General features: G+C 40.0%; 1 protein-coding gene across 5 annotated transcripts in view; it reads left to right on the top strand.

The window, feature by feature from the left end:
- Nucleotides 1-18,482, top strand: part of CDIN1 (CDAN1 interacting nuclease 1) — a 230,677-nt gene that overhangs the window by 115,078 nt on the left and 97,117 nt on the right. For all 5 annotated transcript variants that reach the window (XM_047766773.1, XM_047766778.1, XM_047766777.1 and 2 more), the window contains 2 exons: nt 7,113-7,178; nt 7,778-7,883. In XM_047766773.1, the coding sequence (XP_047622729.1) occupies nt 7,113-7,178; nt 7,778-7,883 (172 nt within the window). The remainder of the gene's footprint in view (nt 1-7,112; nt 7,179-7,777; nt 7,884-18,482) is intronic.

Here is an 18,482-nt window from a genome sequence, read left to right as displayed (position 1 = left end):
TAGGTGAGGAATATGCAGTGGGAACAGATGATATTTAGAATACTAAGATTGTGTTTACAAGCAGATGTCAGCAGTAGAGGCTAAGAGACTAGAAATAAAACAAAAGGTTGAATAAGCTAAAGGGAACCGGGATGGTTGGGTATTTCAAAAGGTATCAACTACTTAAATTCCTAACTAAAGGTTAAAAATAAGATGGAGTTTTCAGGGTAACAGGAACATTATATTGGAGTAGGATGTAGAGAATCTAGGTCCAGGCCTCCCCTTCCTGAAAAAATTGTCAAGGTGAGGGGCCATCTTTACTGACTCACCTTAATGGAATATGTTCATGCAGTGCTTCTCCCTGGGACTAAGAGAAAAGAATCACAGACCTGTGTGTGCTGCTGAAAGACAGGTTCTTTGAAACTTTGAAGACAGGTTACTCTGTCCACTTACAATTGCAGTTCCTGCTTCAGGCTCACCGTTGCTCCGGATAGACAACTCACATCGGCCCATATCTGCTTTCCTGGCCACCATTGATAAATTGGAACCATTTTTATTGTAGGTGACAGAAATCCAGTCAAACTAGATTAAACACACACACACAAAGGAGAATTTATTGGTCCAGAGATACAACTGTGAAGTGTGGAGGAGAGGTTTGGCATTCTGGAATCCAGAAGACAAAATGTCGTCAGTATCACCTCGTTCTTCCCTTTTGTATTCTTGTTTTCCATGTTGACTTCATCCTCAAACAACAAAGATGGTCCCTGATGGTTGCTAATTTGTTTACTCTAATAGAGAGTTAAATCCCAGGGAAAAGTGGTACTTCTCTTTTACCCCATAATGAGCCTCATAAAAGGCTCTGATCCACTAGTCTGGGTCAGGTGTCCCCTCCTATGGCCAGCAGTTGGGTGCCACATTATTGACCGCCCACCAGAATCACATGGTGAGAGTGCCAGTGAATGGCAGTGCTAGACAGGGCAGGGTACAGGATAGAAAAAAAATATCTCACTCCACAGAACATTAGCTGCTGGTTCGAGCTTTACTCCCCATAACCAAAAAGCAGTGGGGGGAGGTAACATCTTTTAGTCATATTGTTGCATGGATTTCTTGGTCCCTTGTGTCTGGGCATGAGTGTATAAAGGTGCTTTTTATGTCTCAGAACTGCACACATCCCTCCCTCCATCAGTACTAGCTCAGGGACATCAGTGACTACACCTAGAAGAGCTGGAGCCACCAGGGCCACCACCATTCCTCAGAGCTTTGCAGTCAGGGCTCTGTGACCACCCATTCCCCTGTTCTGTTTAGTGGAAACTTGACCCAGGCTTTGTATCACAGTTATTGTCCTCTGCCCACCCAACACCTTGCCTGGAATTCTGTTTACTCTTCCATGCTGATTTGTCCCTTCTTGGTGGCATTCAAGCAAAAGAATTTAGAGTGACATGACATAAAACATAAAAGAGTTTTGCTTTTGTTGTTATGTTCCCACCCTCTGTCTCTAACTGCCACCAGTCAGCAAGGACCAACCTACCCTGCCTCACTTTGCACCGTCTGGTCTTGTGACCTCCCATTTGTTTCCTATCTTTAGGGCCCTTCAGTTTTCACTAGTATTGTCCCCTAAAGACATAAGCCAAGACAAGGTCAGAGCAGTCAGCTGTATTCCTTATTAGTGGCTTTGATAAGAGGCTTTGGGGGAAGAGGTTGAAAGTAATGGCTGTAATAAAATTTTTAGGTTCTCTAAAGATTTCATTCATCAGCGCTATCAATCTCCCCATCAAATGCATATCTGTTCAGCTTACTTTTGCACGTGATTGCATAGCATAGTAATATCTGTTACCCAAACCCTGCTAACTTCTTAAATTGGGCCAAAAAACTTATTCTTAGAGCATATAAAAATATAGGATGCAGAGGTCATAACTCCAAAGTATTGAATGAGATGGTGTTTTGGAAAAACAAAAAACAAGACCAGAAAAAACAAAATACCAGAGTAGATAAAACAGATTATAGTTTACACTTGTGCTCATATATACTTTTTGCCCTTCCCCAACTTTGTAAAAATGTAACAGGTGTTAAAAAGATCCTTTTTGTCCTATAAGGTATTTTAACCTAGCATTTTAGAAACCTTTTGACAAATTCATAGATAAGAGACCATGCCAGAATGTAACGTTTCATTTTTAGACATTGTGTCCTGGAATTTTGCAAAATATCTCTGGGAATAAACTGTGTTTCTTAAAGTTGAAGCCTTTCAAGAAAACAAACCAAAGAAAACCTCTGACTTTTTCTTGGTCGTCCTGATGATCTCCTGTGATTCTCAAGTATCTGTTAACTAGTTTCAGATGTGTTTTGTTCTGTGACTCAAAATCAGCCCTTTATTTTAGGAAAAGAAATTGTGTAATTAGGACTTAATTGCTTTGGATATTTTGGGCATTTAGAGGAGAGGGTAATTAAAAGGCCAGAGAAATTTAACTTTCACGGTGTTCGCTACATACATGAGACTCCTTTTTTAAAATGTTCTCTAAAGGCGAGCCTGACAACTTAAAAATAAACGAAGATCTGGATTGTTTAAACATTTAACATCAGTTTTATCTATAGAGGCACTTTCCTTGATTTTTTTAGTTCTGTTGGAGAAAGTGTTTTTAAAAATACTGGAAATCAAGAGATGCTCTCCTTCATCTCCTCTTCAGGAATGTGTCGGTTAAATAATGTCCAGCAGACAAACCCTCCCCTCTCTTGTGTGTCCAGATCTTCTAAGAGGAAAATGAGATTTTTTTCCCCCTACTTCATAAGTATTTTACATGATCAGATTTAACTATTTGCATAATTCAGAGTGATATGTTGTCTGATGGGACAAACCAGGACTTGGTCAAGGTGGGCTCTGGTCTCTGACTGTTTGAGAGGCCAACTCGTGGCAGTCCCTTAATTTCTCTTGGCCTCTTTTATCATGTCTAAATTGGAATGTAGGAAGGCTTTACGAGCTCAGAAATACTGTGTTTCACGAGGAACACACTATCTAAAAATCCTGTTTCATGGATCTGGAGGCTAACAAGTCTGCTTTAAGTGAGAATATTCTTACATTAATTTGGATAAGGAACACTTAAACCATAATATTAACAAGCTTAGAACTTATGAAATATATTGGGTATTTTTAATATACCTTAAGCCAGAAGAGCACCACTTCGTATTTGCTATGTTCATTGAGTAAGTTAGGTGTACAGTAAGTTAGGTGTTCACTGAGTAAGTTTAGGTGTACGGTATTGATTTCATGCCGATTCCCAACAGTTTGGGAAGTTATACTAAAACATTACCATTACTCTTCCCCCTACCCCTTTCTAATTTATGTTATTCTTTATTTTTTCTTAATCCTGATCATTTTTCTCTTGAAGAAAACAGCATGTTACCTAAACATGCAGTTTGCTACTTTGGGAGTTCAAAGAATCATAAGTAACCACTTGGCTCCAATATGTAAAAGCTCTAAGAACCCAGGTGGAATTTATGATTCTCAAGGAGAATATAAATTGCCAAATTGACTACAGAAGAGAAGAAAATCTAAACAGATCAGCAGCTATTAAAATAAACGGGAAAGGTAATCAAAGAGCTGCCCACAGTGGTAGCACCAGGCCTAGACTGCTAATTGTGGGGAATTTGGTTCAAACTTTAAGGAATAAATAAATTCAATGTTATGTAAAATACTAAACATCAGAGAAAAAAGTAGGAAAACTTCCCATGAATAGTTCCTTCCTTGATAATCAAGATGCACCTCTGAGCAGACAGCTGGGACCAGGGGTGGAAGACAGCAGCAAGAGTCATCAAATACAACCATGAACTTGAGGTCACGTTTACTGTCTCTTAAATCAAAAAAGAAAATTATTATTTCATCCATGGCATATGTAGGTTTCCAGGCTAGGGGTCAAATTGGAGCTGTAGCTACCAGTCTACATCACAGCCACAGCAACACCAGATCCAAGCCGTGTCTGCAACCTACACCACAGCTCACAGCAACACCAAATCCTTAACCCACTGAGCGAGGCCAGGGATCGAACCTGCATCCTCATGGACACTAGTCAGATTCATTTCCTCTGAGCCATGACAGGAACTCCTGTAAAATTATTATTAATAAAGTCTTGGCAGGCTTCGTAGAAGACATGAATGTCCTTAAAAATGCCCTTACGATGTATTCCCTTACCCTTTTGAGTATAAATATGTGTACATAGGTAGGTGAGAGGGGGGCAATGGATGGGGTTTTAAAAATGAAAAGAAAAAAAAAAAAAAAAGGAATTCCTGTCATAGCTCAGTGGTTAACGAATCCAACTAGGAACCATAAGGTTTCAGGTTCAATCCCTGGCCTTACTCAGTGGGTTAGGATCTGGCATTGCCATGAGTTGTGGTGTAGGTGACAGACGCGGCTCAGATCTTCTGTTGCTGTGGTTCTGGCATAGGCTGGGAGCAACAGCTCCGATTAGACCCCTAGCCTGAGAACTTCCATATGCCGCGGGAGCAGCCCTAGAAAAGCCAAAAAGACAAAAAAAAAAAAAAAGGAAACATTTCCTGCCCTCAGAGCTGAGGCTTCAGGCCCAGCATGTCAGAGACAGGCTCATGCACAACCAGACAAGAGAATGAACAGAGGGTGAAGCCTAAGGGAAGTAGCGCAGGATGATAACAGCCATAGCCTTTGGATCCTAGAATTGGAACTCTGATCCACCAAGTGGTCAACCGCATTTTAAATCCATACTCCATAGTTTCGGATGATCATCTCATGGTGAGGAAAGAGGCCCTGGGAGCCAGGAAAGGAGCATAATGCTGAGGCCAGGAAATCACATCAGATGGATGGGGCTGACCTTAAAAATCTCCCAGAAGGATGACCCATAATAGAAACTTCTCCTGGGTCCTAAGACCCAAATTAGCAAGGCCACCTATTGACAAATGCTGTTTCCTATACTGGAGCTGCCCTTTTCTCTGAACTTTGCCAAGTTGTTCCCTCCTCCTTTTTTAGGAAATCAAAAGAAATAGTATGAAGGTTGAAAGAGGGGTAGGTGAGGCAGTGAGAATTGGGTAAATAAAGAACAGAGAGGATACCCAATACCTATTAACATAACATTTCAGATGTGTGGAATAACCTCTTTACTTGGAAAAAGTATAGTATCTGGTGGTGACAGACTTCAGAAGCTATCTTTTGGGTACAATCACTATTGAATCATCTTCCTACTATGAGAAAGGGAGGGAGGCAGGGAGGCGGAGGGCGCTGTGGAGAAAGCCTTTGATCACTCCTTTGTATTTTGAGGTTTTCCACGGAAAGATGGAAAGTCTCCCTAGCCTTACCTGATATGTATATTCAGTTTGGGGGGGGTTGGGTTTTTTGGTAATTTTCACATTAAGTCAGCCATGAAATTTAAATTGTGGGAATTGTGTTAGTAATTTTGGAGCAGTGAACAAGGGTCTAAGCATCAGCCTTTTAAGGGATTTTAGCTTATGCATTTGGATTGCATGGTGACCTTTGAGATTTTGTTTGGAGCTGCTGTCAGAAACATAATCATTTCTGAAACAGATTTTAAAATCTGCAAAGGTTGATGAAGCTAGGGTAGTTTTAATAAAATATTAATCCCTCTTTTTTTAATGTCAACCCAACTTTAAAAACAGTTCGTCAGCTACCTGAAACATCAGCTCTAGGCACTTGGGTTGATTTAATAAATGCCTTTTTCCACTAAACATTCTTATAGCCAGAAAGCATTTAGAGGACAGAAATGTTTTATAGTCTTGTTAGTCCACAGTCCAGTTTTCCAAATACTGTTGTTTTTGAAGTAAGATTACTTCAGAATGTATTTCCTTATTACAGCAGTTCACCTAGCATTTTTTATATTTCAGGCAGGGGAGATTGTTCAGAATTCTAGCATCAGTCTTTCAAAATTTGGATAAAGAATGTCAACCTTCACCAAATTTAGCTTAAATATCTCGTTTAAATATGTGTCTTGTCGTTAAAAGGTTATTGATGTTTAAAATGCTGACCTTTCGGGATGTACACGAGAGTGTTCTAAAACAGAGTTTCTGAACATTGGCCATGAAACCACTGTCTCGGCCTGACAAATGGATTGGAAATAAGCTACCCAACACTGGGAATGGGCCATTAATTTTAATCAAAGGTGATGCAGGAAGGCGAATGGGATGCATGACAATGTCAACAGCCCAGTAGGTGTTAAGAGACCACACAGCCTTCCTTGTTACTTGGTTGAGCCATTAGTTGAGGTTGGGTGAAGACAGAAAGCCGTGTCTGGAATTGAATGACCAGGTCACTCCAAAATTTAACAGAGAACTGCTCATCTCAGAATCACACTGTAATACCATTAGAAGTCAAGGACGGCATTTAGAAAATATTGGAGGATTTTTTTTTTTTTTAAAGCAAGCACTTACCTAGTTTTTTCCAACTTTGTCAAGCTTTCTGTTTTCCTGCCTCCCTTCCTTCTGAATGGATCATTGATATTTACACAGGATCAAGAAATCGAAGAAATTTTGAAAAAAATCTCAAAGCCTGTTTGCTTTTCAGAATTACACACTGTTAGTTGTAAAACTCTGGTAAATGCCAGAAGCAATAGCATACTAAAGGTATTAAGCAGGGTAATTAATTCTCTCTGGGGATCTCATTGTCCTTGTCCCTTTCGTGTGTTCTTGTGTGTAGGAATAGTTTCACTAATTGAAACCAAACTTTCTTAATTGTTTTAATAAAAGCATTTGTTTTATCATTGTAAAGGCCAGTGTGCTTAGGCCTTACTGTAAATTGTCAATATTGGCTTTGTAACATTAGTGATATTCAATATACTTACTGATGAAAAGAAGCCTTTTCTTTTCATCAGTAGGTATATTTCATTATTTTGAATATTTTCAGTTATAAAAAGAGTAGCATATGACAGCTTGAATTAATGATGTTTATAATAAAGACATAAAGATGCAGAAGGGACAATGGCATTTTTATATCTATGCTTCAGGTTTAAGAAAGTTCATTTATTCTGACACAGTATTGCATACACAGGAATGATATGTATGACTGCATTAATAATTTTTACACATTTTTAAGAAAGAAAAGCAATTATATTGCTGTCTTGTTAATGGAATACTTTTATAAGTAATAGTATTTATTTTTCCTATAGATGAAGATCAGCTCCGTGCAAAGGGTTATGACAAAACGCCAGACTTTATTTTACAAGTACCCGTTGGTAAGTCCTTAAACTCCTCTGTGCATTTGTTTATAAAAGGAATATGTTTTTCCCATAGCTTTTAAATTTTTGTTACTATTAGAAAATGCTACCAGAGAATCTAGCTTAGCTTTATAATTTTGTATCTAAATGTGTGAAATAATTGGAAAAGATCATTTTAAAGAAGCAGAAAATGAGAGGTTTAGAAGAAATCTATGCCTTAAAACTTTTGCATATGTTTAAGAAATAAACATGTCTTCTAAAGACATTTTGGTTGTCATTTTCAAGCCATTGCTCTAAATACTGAATTTTTAAAATAGGGTCCTATTGAAAAGCCATGCTCACCTTGGTTTGCTTGCACATCACTTGTCAACTTATACAAATAGTCTCAGAATAGGAGAGAGACTTTTGTAAATGACTACAATAAAAGGGATGTGATAGTTGCATAAATGTTCCTTATAACGAACATATATGATGTGTTGTTTTATAATTACATCTGTAGATGATGGTGAGGGCTAAGCCCCACTCATTAGTATGAAACATAGAGAGACCTGGCTAGAGTTCAGAATTTTCAATCTTCCCTTCCCTTTGCTCTGTATTCCTAATGCTTTGTCCCTTAGCTGTAGAAGGGCACATAATTCACTGGATTGAAAGCAAAGCTTCATTTGGTGATGAATGTAGCCACCACGCCTACCTGCATGACCAGTTCTGGAGCTACTGGAATAGGTAAGGCCCCATTATTTTTCTCTTAAGATAAACGATACTCAGCTAAAATCTCATTAGAAAAAATATTTTGTTTAGCTGGTAAAAATGCTAGTAGCCTTTGTTTCCAGTAAATACAGAGGCTTGATTAATGTATTCATTTCAGATAATTTAAACTTCCCTGCTTTTGTAACATTGCTTCATTTTTTAAAACTAAAAATCCCTGCACTAGGTCAAAATTAGTATATATTCCATTTTCTATTTTAGAGTGATAATACTGGTGTTGACGAGAATCTGAATAATAGGATGTGATGCATATGATGATATTGACGCTGACTTTTATCCTCATGGTGTGAAAGTTATGCTTACTGTCAGATCATAAAAAAGATTTTATCCTCAGCTCTCTGAGGAAAGTATCCAAACAATAGGAAGGATCAAAAGGAATTACCTTCCAGTGGTAGAACACAGTTTACCTACCAGCTTCAATCAGCATCCCTAAAGGCATGGAGATGTGGGTGGTTAAGAAAAGGATAGTGTTGGAGGAGGGGAAAGCCATGTTACTGAGTACCCACCTTGTGTCTGGGCCTGCAGGTTATGTCAGTTAATACAAGGAAGTTACCTTTACCTCCATTTTGCAGATAACTAAACTGATACTTAGAGAAAATAATATGCACACAGCTAGTTATCATGCATTTGTCTTTCTCACTTCCAAACCCGGTCTATTTTCAGTACAACTCTATGGCCATCTACAATGCAACTATTGAAGTTTTGGCTTTTTCTGTATTGGAGTCCCAAGGTTTTACACCACATCTTTTTTATCCCTTCCATCAAAAGGTGGGTCAAGGGATAAGGTTCCTAGGTTAGCTGTGTTCCTTGGTCGCTAGCCAACTGTAAGACTACACTAAGATGACATTGGTCCGCATCATTAAAGAAAGAGACAGTAGCGTCTGTGGACAATAGTCTTGCCCTGGAACAAAACAGTGACAGGCTACAGAATTTGGCATTATATTGATACTCAGCTTTACAAAAGGCCAGTGGACCTCGCCCGTAGCAGATGTGCTAAACTAAGCCCACTTTTTGCCATGGTAACAATGATCATGACAAAATGCTGAATATAATGGCTTTCTTGATTTTCTTGTGTAATTGTGCGTAGCATCCGAGCTTTACTTTACAGGGATGGAGGAGGAAAGTGCAAAATGTTTTAGAAATCAATGCTGCTTCAGCGTTTCCTGTCTTTTATTCAGCCATTATTCAAATTAGCAGTAATGTGGCAAATTGAATTTCAGATTTTGAGCAATTTTATGATGAGTTTGAAATAGTAAAGAAAGCATCATTTTTTGATAGTATAGGGAAAGCAATGACAAGAAAATCAAATTACACAAGTTTAGGTTGCTAAGGGATGTTTTAAAAAGCTGATAAGCTCAATAATTACATGTTGAGACTCTCCCCCCACTTTCATACTGGTCAAGTCTTTTATGAGCAACAATTACAAATTGAATTGTTTTTGAGCTGACTTAATAGAGTTAAAAATTCCAAAAGTATATCTTCATTCCCAAACAGTTCAGCTGTTGTTTGAGTATCTGCAATGTGTCTATCCCTCACTATTTTATTTTATTTTTAATTTTTTATTATTATTTCCCCAATACAATTTATTTTCTACTGTACAGCATGGTGACCCAGTTACACATACATGTACACCAGTCAGAATGACCATCGTTAATAAGTCCATAAATAACAAATGCTAGAGGGAGTGTGGAGAAAAGGGAACCCTCCTGCACTGTTGGTGGGAATTTAAGCTGGTACAACCACTGTGGAGAACAGTATGGAGGTACCTTAGAAAACTATACATAGAACTACCACATGAGCCAGCAATCCCACTCTTAGGCATATATCTGGACAAAACTTTCCTTAAAAAAGACACATGCACCCGCATGTTCATTGTAGCACTTTTCATAATAGCCAAGACATGGAAACAACCCATATGTCCATCAATGGATAATTGGATTAGGAATATGTGGTATGTATACACAATAGAATACTACTCAGCCATAAAAAAGAACAAAATAATGCCATTTGCAGCAACACGGATGGAACTGGAGACTCTCATCCTAAGTGAAGTAAGTCAGAAAGAGAAAGACAAATATCCCTCACTATTTTAGAGGCAGATTAAATAATTTAGTTGTCTGTATGATAGACCTAAGGATTATTCAGGTAGTGGTGGGGCAGGGAGGCATGGGTCCTGAGCAGTGGATAATATAATAATATGATTTGAACTGGATTTTGGATTATTTTGTTGCACGCTGCTTTTTAAATTTTAATGTTATTTTATTTACACTGCTATTGACTTATATTTCCTAAACGTGTTCTTTGAATGTGTATCAGCTAAGTGGACATAGTTCATTTAGGGCATGAAATTGTGTGGTAAGAGAAAGCTAGCTCTGGTTTCATGTGTTCCAGATCATTCAAGGAGGAAACGCTCTATACTAGTTCACCAAATGTCTGCAAAGATGCCAAGAAATGCAAGTGGTGCCAACATTTAATGTAGAACATAGAGGCATTTCCTTGGATATGGACTTTTGGCTGTAATAATGATACAGGCTTATCAGTGAGGGGGGCATTTTGACAGGAGAATTTAACCCATTTATAAAAGTTTGGGATCCTACTCTTTTCATATTTTACCTCAACACAACTCACATAGCAGTGGCTAAAATTCTTCAGAATTGGAAGAAATCATCTCTTCCCCCTGGAGGTAGCCGCTCAAGGAGGTTTTTGGTTGGCATTTGGGCTGATTGCTCTGTTTGTGTGATAAGCCTCTAGTCAACATAAAAACTGCTATCTAACATCATACTTTTTTTATATTTTTCCATTCTGTTGTGATATGATGGCCATACAGCACTGTGTGCGTCTAAGATGTACACCGTAATGATTTGACTTACATAGAGCATGAAATGATTATCATAATTGTCACACTATTTTTAGATTAAATATTGGGTTTTACAATAAGACGGTTCAATGAATGTTTATCAAATCATGACCTGTTGACGTCCATTTTTTCACATAAATAACTACAGAGCCCCTAAGTTTTATTTAATATTTCTCTAAAAGTTTTCTTTTTGTATCAGTCAGTATTCTTACTTGGCCTTTCAGCAACTTCTGATAAAACTGATCACAGACACCCACCTTTATTAAAAGACTATTCTTAGAGTTCCCGTTGTGGCTCAGCAGTAACTAGGATCCATGAGGACAAGTGTTCCTTCCCTGGCTCCACTCAGTGGGTTAAGAATCTGGTATTGCCTTGGGCCGTGGTATAGGTTGCAGCTGCGACCCGGATCCCACATTGCTGCGGCTGTGGCTGCGGCTGGTGGTTGTAACTCACATTTGACCCCTAGCCTGGGAACTTCCATGTGCTGCAGGTGTGGGTCTAAAAAGCAAAACAACAACAACACAACAACAACAAAAAATTCTTTTCATGGCTTCCAGGAGGTACTCTTCTGTGTTTTTCCCTGACCTGCCAGCAGCATACTCCATCTCTCTTGCTGGGTCTTTTTCCTATTCCCAGCCCTAGGCCAGAAGGCCCTGGAAGCAGTGCTCACCCCCAGGTATTCTCTGGATGATCTCACCAGACAATGGCTTTATAGTACACACCTCTATGCTGCTATCTCCTAAGTTTTACTCCCAGCCCTAATATTCCCCCTATAGTACACATTTGCTTGTCTATCCAGCTGTCTACTCAGTATTCCCTCTTGGATATCTAACAGGTATCTCAGACTTTATGTGTCCAAAATTAAACCCTTGATATCCCCCACCCCCAAGCTTGTTATTCCCCACTTCTTCCCAAGTTCAATGAGTGGCACTGGAATAGGCCCAGATCCTCAAGCTAAAAACCCGGGTATCATTCCAGTCCATCAGTACATGGGTTCAGCCCTATCTTCACCATGTCTCAGATTTTGCCATTTATCACCACCCCACCTGCTGTCACCTCGGTGTCTGTCATCGTCTCTTGGACTATTATTGTAGCTTCCAAACTGTTCTCCTTAGGTCAATGATGGCACTCAAGATTGTGGTCCAGTTTTCATGCCCCAGCCAGATGAATCTGGGAAAAATATAAATCAGACCATATCACCTTCCTACGTAAAACCCCTCAATGACTTCCTATCACGTGGAAAATAGAATCCAAGCTCTTTACCATGACCTTCAGAGCCCTGCATGACCTGCCTCTCGAGACCCGCTAAGTCTGTCCACACCCTCCCCTCACCCCTCTCCTAAGGGTCTCTGCATGTCTAATACTTCCTTGGCCACGCTGACTTTCTCCTTCTTCCTTGAGTCCACACTGCTTGTTTCTATGTCAGGACCCTCACTCTGGCTGATCCCTCTCTTGAACTTGCCCTCACTTGGGTCTCCACATAGCCTGCCCTTTACAGCATTCTGGCATCTGCTCAAATGTCCCCTCCTCAGGGGGACCTTCCCTACCCAGCCAACCCAGAAGGCATCAACCTCATTCATCCCTCTCTCTTTATTTGGCTTGATCTTTTCTTCAAAATACTTATCCCTGGGGAGTTCCCGTCATGGCTCAGTGGTTAACAAATCTGACTGGCATCCATAAGGACGCACATTCAATCCCTGGCCTTGCTCAGTGGGTTAAGGATCCAGCATAGCCGTGAGCTGTGACGTAGGTCGAAGACCTATCTTGGATCCTGCATTGCTGTGGCTATGGTGTAGGCCAGCAGCTACAGTTCCAATTTGACCCCTAGCCTGGGAACCTCCATATGCTGCAGGTGCGGCCCCTTCTGAGTGAATGAATAAACCGTAGATGGAAACATTTATATCATCACCAGTGTACTTGGTTCAAAAGAGCTTTATCTTTTATATTGCTATTTCTAATTTCTGTATGTAGTGTGCTTCTCATTCCTTCATGATCAAAGCTTCAGGAATTTCCCCTGCTTAATTAACCTCAGACAAATTTAAATGGTGCAATGTAGTCACCTTCTCTAAAATCAGACATATTAGTGCAGAACATAAGCTACCTTTCTGGCAAGTAAGCCCTCATCCAAGATATGAACCTTGATTAATTAGCTCCTCAAAACTCTGCAGTCTTTACTTCTGTACAGTTAAATGAATGCCTCTGGGAAGCAGCATTTGAACCATAAAAAGGCCCAAATTATTTAGGGATATATATATAATTTATAGAAAATACATATATATGTATGTATATCTGTATATATCTCTCTCATATGCTTAGGACTATGTCTACAAATTGTATAAAAAAATATTTCCTGGGAGTTCCCGTCGTGGCTCAGTGGTTAAAGAATCCAACCAGGCACCATGAGGTTGCAGGTTCGATCCCTGGCCTTGCTCAGTGGGTTAACGATCTGGCGTTGCTGTGAGCTGTGGTGTAGGTCGCAGATGCGGCTCGGATCCTGCATTGCTGTGGCTGGCGTAGGCCAGCAGCTACAGCTCCGATTAGACCCCTAGCCTGGGAACCTCCATATGCCGTGGGAGCAGCCCTAGAAAAGGCAAAAAGACAAAAACAAACAAACAAAAAACAACAAAACAAAAAAAACATATTTCCTTATGCAGTTGACACCAATAAAAACCTTCTTGTCCCACTTCTCTCATCAAAAGGTGAGTTCTTGGACACTTTGACCTACGTGACTAAGCTTATTTTCATATTCAGTTGGTGACAGCTAAAGAAAGAAACTAATTCTATAATCTGAGGCCAGTTTACATACACGGGCTCTAAGTTGTGACCTTTTAGAGGAACAGAAGCAGACACCCTATGTTCAGTTTATTGGTTGGACATCAAGTGGGTCAATTTGAATGGCAATTCTGATGACCCTACATAGCACAGAACCACATGTAGCCTCACAGTGCATAAAGGATGCCCAACATGGAAATCTCGACTGTAGGTTCATCAGCTTTGGATTCAGTTCTGTCATCTCCCATTCTGGACACACCCTGACCCAATGTCACCAGTGGGATCTATTTAAAACCGAAGTGCACTTGGTAGATGTACCCTCCACTTCCCTCAAAGAGCCACGCTTCCTGACTGGAAAGAATAAGGCAGTTTTGTTTGAACATGATTTTCCAGTTCAGTGATCCTGGAAATGATGGGAGGAACCTATCCTGTTCCTGGGTTTGAATTCAGGCCTACCCACTGTCTGGTCCCATGTCTGGGGGCAACTTCCTAACCTCCCTGAACCCTTGTTTTTCCCTCAATAAAATGGGGCTAATAATACCTTCTTCACCATGTTATTGTACACATCAATTACTTAACACATGTAAAGCACTTCAACTATGTCTGGCAGTCAACAAATATATTCTCTTCTGTCTCTTTCCTGTGTAATCACTGTCCACTGGAATTTGGAAGTCTTCTGAGTAGACATTTTAAATTTCCTTCTTTGCCAGATAAACACCTACTCAGCTAACTTAAGCACTCAGCTTGGGTTACCTCTTTGGGAAACCTTCCTGCAGTTCAGGATTGGGCTCAGTGTCCCTCCTCCATTTTTCTAATAATTCAATAGCTTTCATCAAATATTGGAATTGCTCGTTTACTTATCACTCTCCTCCAGTTAATATATTGAGTTCCATCTTATCTATTTATTTTATCCATTGTCAAATACCCAGAGGCTGGTGGAATGCCTGGTACAGTGGTGTCAGTCGGTGATCAGTAGATATTTATTGAGAAAATGAAAATATTAGTGAATTTTCTGATGCGTAACAGGCAACAACATTTTGAGTCAGCCATTACGAAATACATTAGTCATTGTGACATTAAAACACAATAGGGCTAAATTTTTTTCTTTGAGAATGCCATTCTAAGGCAGTGAGAAAAACACCTCATTTTCCCCACAAAACTTTTATATATAGACTTTCAGATGTATTGACTTTTGAAGATCAATTTTATGAAATGTAGCAGAAGTTTATTTACCTACGAGTTTGAAAGTAGAAAATAACTGGTAACTAAGTGGCCAATGCACTTAATGAAGTTTTTTACGTAAATATTTTTAATCTTAATGTTGATTGTTGCTTTCACAAAACTTCAACAAGGTCTCTCACTTAAGATTTGACTTGGAATTGCCAAATCAAAGATCCTGAGCTAAAGGTATTCAGCAGTTTCTTTAGGGGATGCATGAAAACTGGGCCCACCTTAACACTTAAAGAAAATCGGTTTTATCCTGCATGAAGATCTAGAAGTTCATATTTCATGGAGTTCAGACTCCATGGAGATCCAGGCTGCATGTAGCAGTGTAGAGATAGATAGTGGCTGCACTGCATAGCCCATCTCCCTTTTCTTACCATCTTTGGCCCCATCCTACACCTGGAAAGGTTTGAAGCACACCCCAGCCTACACGTCCAAGCTCCACATACCTTCCCACAGACCTCTGCACTTGATCATCTCACAGGCCAGAGATGCACACTCTCAAGGGAGAGGGCTCTGCAGGCCCTGGGAGTGGTCACTCAGGACTATTCGATCAGGAAGTTCTGAGGTCCCTGGTAGCATAGAGTGTGTCCTAGAAAGATATTGGAAGGGACATATATTGGGAAAGATACTGCTCTGTAGGCTCCCTAGACTCCCCACCCCAGACTCCCCACAGAGGGGGCCAGAGCAGAATCTGCTCAAGTTTGGGTCCATGGACCCCTCTTAACTGGGTCTCAAGGATAGTATAATAGGAAGCAAGTAGGTTTTTCTTCCAAAGTCATTTCTTGTGCCAGTGTCAGGAGATAGGAGGGGAGATGAACATCAGGGGAAATATGGTCTTGTTTTTATGTTTATGAATGCCTGAAAAGATGATTAGTCGAGTTCTATCTGTAGGAGTTTTGAGTCTTTGGCTTCAGAGAGTCTGTCCTCCTAGAGGCAATGCTAACTAAGCTAATACTTTCTGCCGCAAGAATTGATTTAACTGAGTTCTTACCTCTAAATATTTCTTAAAGCTTGGTTATTTACTCAACAGTTTAGCAGTTGTTTTCTCTGGTCTGTGCCAACTTGAGAGGTGAGGCACTTAGAATGGGGCTTCCAGGCAGTTAGAGTGAAGGAAGGTATTTTTCAGAGGATGTCCAAAGTTTTTCCTATATTAAGATAGTCCTAGGAAACCTGCAATTAGCCAAATCACAGATTTCCATTTATTTCTGTCTTGTTAAAAACAAGGCTGATCACATCTGCCTTAAGTTGGAGAATGCATCTTAGCAGTGGAGGCTCTTGGTAACCTTCAATTACAGCAGCCTCCAAAGGCATTGCTGCCGTATACTAACAAGTAGTCATCAGCAGCAACAAGAGACAGATTGGCTAATAATAAGCAAATGCACTGAAGAAAGCCTCTTCAAAGTTAAAATATAATAATTTGCACTTCCATCTCTCATAGCAGAGCTGGTTGTGAGAAACTGATGTCTTCTTGTTCTGGACAAATCTTTGACAGTGTTATTAGCTGGAATAACCTCGAAAACTTTTGAAAGTGTCTTCTGTGTATATAGCATTTTTATAAGTTTGATTTCTCATTAACAGTTCAAGTATCATTCTTTTTCTTGCATTTGGAATGTGAGCAGTAGCAAGAACTTTCCTCACCAGGGAATTCATGTTTTCTGCCGTTGTTCACTGTTTTCAGTGTTGACTTTAAATACAAAAATGAATGAAGAAACGTTGGAGTTCCCACTGTGGCTCAGCGGTAACAAACCTCTCTCGTGTCCATGAGGATATGGATTCAGTCCCTGGCCTCAGTAGGTTAAGGATCCGGCATTGCTGTGAGCTGTGATGTAGGTCACAGAGGTGGCTCGGATCTGGCGTTGCTGTGGCTGTGGTGTAGGCCAGCAGCAACAGCCCCGCTTAGACCCCTAGCCTGGGAACCTCCGTATGTCAAGGGTGTGGCCCTAAAAAGAAAAAAGACAAAAAAAAAAACTTAATGATGATGCTGTTGACCTGCACCGAGCATTGAAGTTCACTTCTTTGCCTGGCCTTGATTTACCAACAGCTAGCCCTAGCATTCCTAGCTGAGATGCTTCTAAACAGTCTTGATGAGAAAAAGAAGAGCTATACTGAAGAGTTTAGGTTTAGATCATCAAACTCTTGTTAGTAGGTATTGGCCTTCTCCTTTGAAGGTTTTGTAGTGAGAACCAAAGCAGAAAGTTGCAAAGACAGAACCTGAACCCAGGTCTCCTTGGGAACTCACAGCTGTGTTCTTTCTGCTCTATCATGCACCTTTATGTCAGTCATGGTGAATCTGTTACAAAAGGCTACCCACTCTGTTACTTAATGAGGTTGCTAAGCTAAAAGCTGAAAACAAAAAAGCTCTCCAGCATATGTGGTTTAGATACCCGCCTTCATATGGCTCAAGAAAATGGGCCAGCTGTTCTCTCTTGCTCTCTCAAGAGCCCACATTCTGTATTCAAAATGCACATCTGTAGGATTATTATAAAATCATGTCATACATACCCATTCACCCAGAATATAATAAATCCCTAAATTGTTGGATTTGAAATCCACAGAATCATGTACAGAAAAAGTAAACACGGAAAAAGTAAATCTGTTTTAACAAATAACGTTTTTAAAAACAGCTTTTGGGAGTTCCCGTAGTGGCTCAGTGGTTAACGAATCCGACTAGGAACCATGAGGTTGCGGGTTCAATCCCTGGCCTCTCAGTGGGTTAAAGATCCGGTGTTACCGTGAGCTGTGGTGTAGGTCACAGATGTGGCTCGGATCCCACGTTGCTGTGGCTGTGGCACAGGCCAGAGGCTACAGCTCCAATTAGACCCCAAGCCTGGGAACCTCCATATGCCACATGTATAGCCCTAGAAAAGACCAAAAAAACAAAACAAAACAGCTTTCATGAGATATAATTGATATACAATAAACACATATTTAAAATGTACAATTGGGGAGTTCCCATCGTGGCTCAGTGGTTAACGAACCTGATTAGTAACCAAGAGGCTGTGTGTTGGATCCAACGCTGTTCTGAGCTGCGGTGTAGGTCACAGATGGGGCTCAGATCCTGCATTGCAGTGGCTCTGGCGTGGGCCAGCAGCTACAGCTCCTATTAGACCCCTAGCCTGGGAACCTCCATATGCCATGGGTGCGGCCCTAAAAAAACAAACAAAAAAAAAATTTAAAATCAAATGTACAATTAGACAAGTTTAGCACACATGTTAACTTATAAAATGATCACCATGACAAAGGTTGTAAACATACCTATCAGTTCTTAAGGTTCCTTGTACCCCCTTATAATCCTTCTCAATCCCTTCACTTCTCCCTGCACCCAGGCAACCACTGATCTGCTCTCTGTCACTATACGTTTGTTTGCATTTTCTGTTTTCTATAAATGGAAACATACAACATGTACTCTTTGGTCTGGATTTTTTCATTAAGCTTATCTCATCATTCATCTGTGTTGTTGAACACATCAAGAGTTTATTCTTTTTTTATCACTGACATGTATTCAATTGTGTGACTGTCCCATCATTTGTTTAGCCACTCACCAGTGGATAGTCATTTGTTTCTAGTTCTAGCTATTAGTAATAAAGCATCTATGGACAGTCCTATAAAAATCTTTGTAGGATTTCATTTCTCTTGGGCAAATACCTAGGAATAAAATGGTTGGGACATTTGGTAAGTGAATTTTTACCTTTTTCAAAATG

This window comes from Phacochoerus africanus, chromosome 2 (assembly GCF_016906955.1).
Source record: "Phacochoerus africanus isolate WHEZ1 chromosome 2, ROS_Pafr_v1, whole genome shotgun sequence".
Taxonomy (NCBI): domain Eukaryota; kingdom Metazoa; phylum Chordata; class Mammalia; order Artiodactyla; family Suidae; genus Phacochoerus; species Phacochoerus africanus.
Note: the sequence above shows the minus strand (reverse complement) of the source record. Positions and strands in the feature narration are given on the sequence as shown.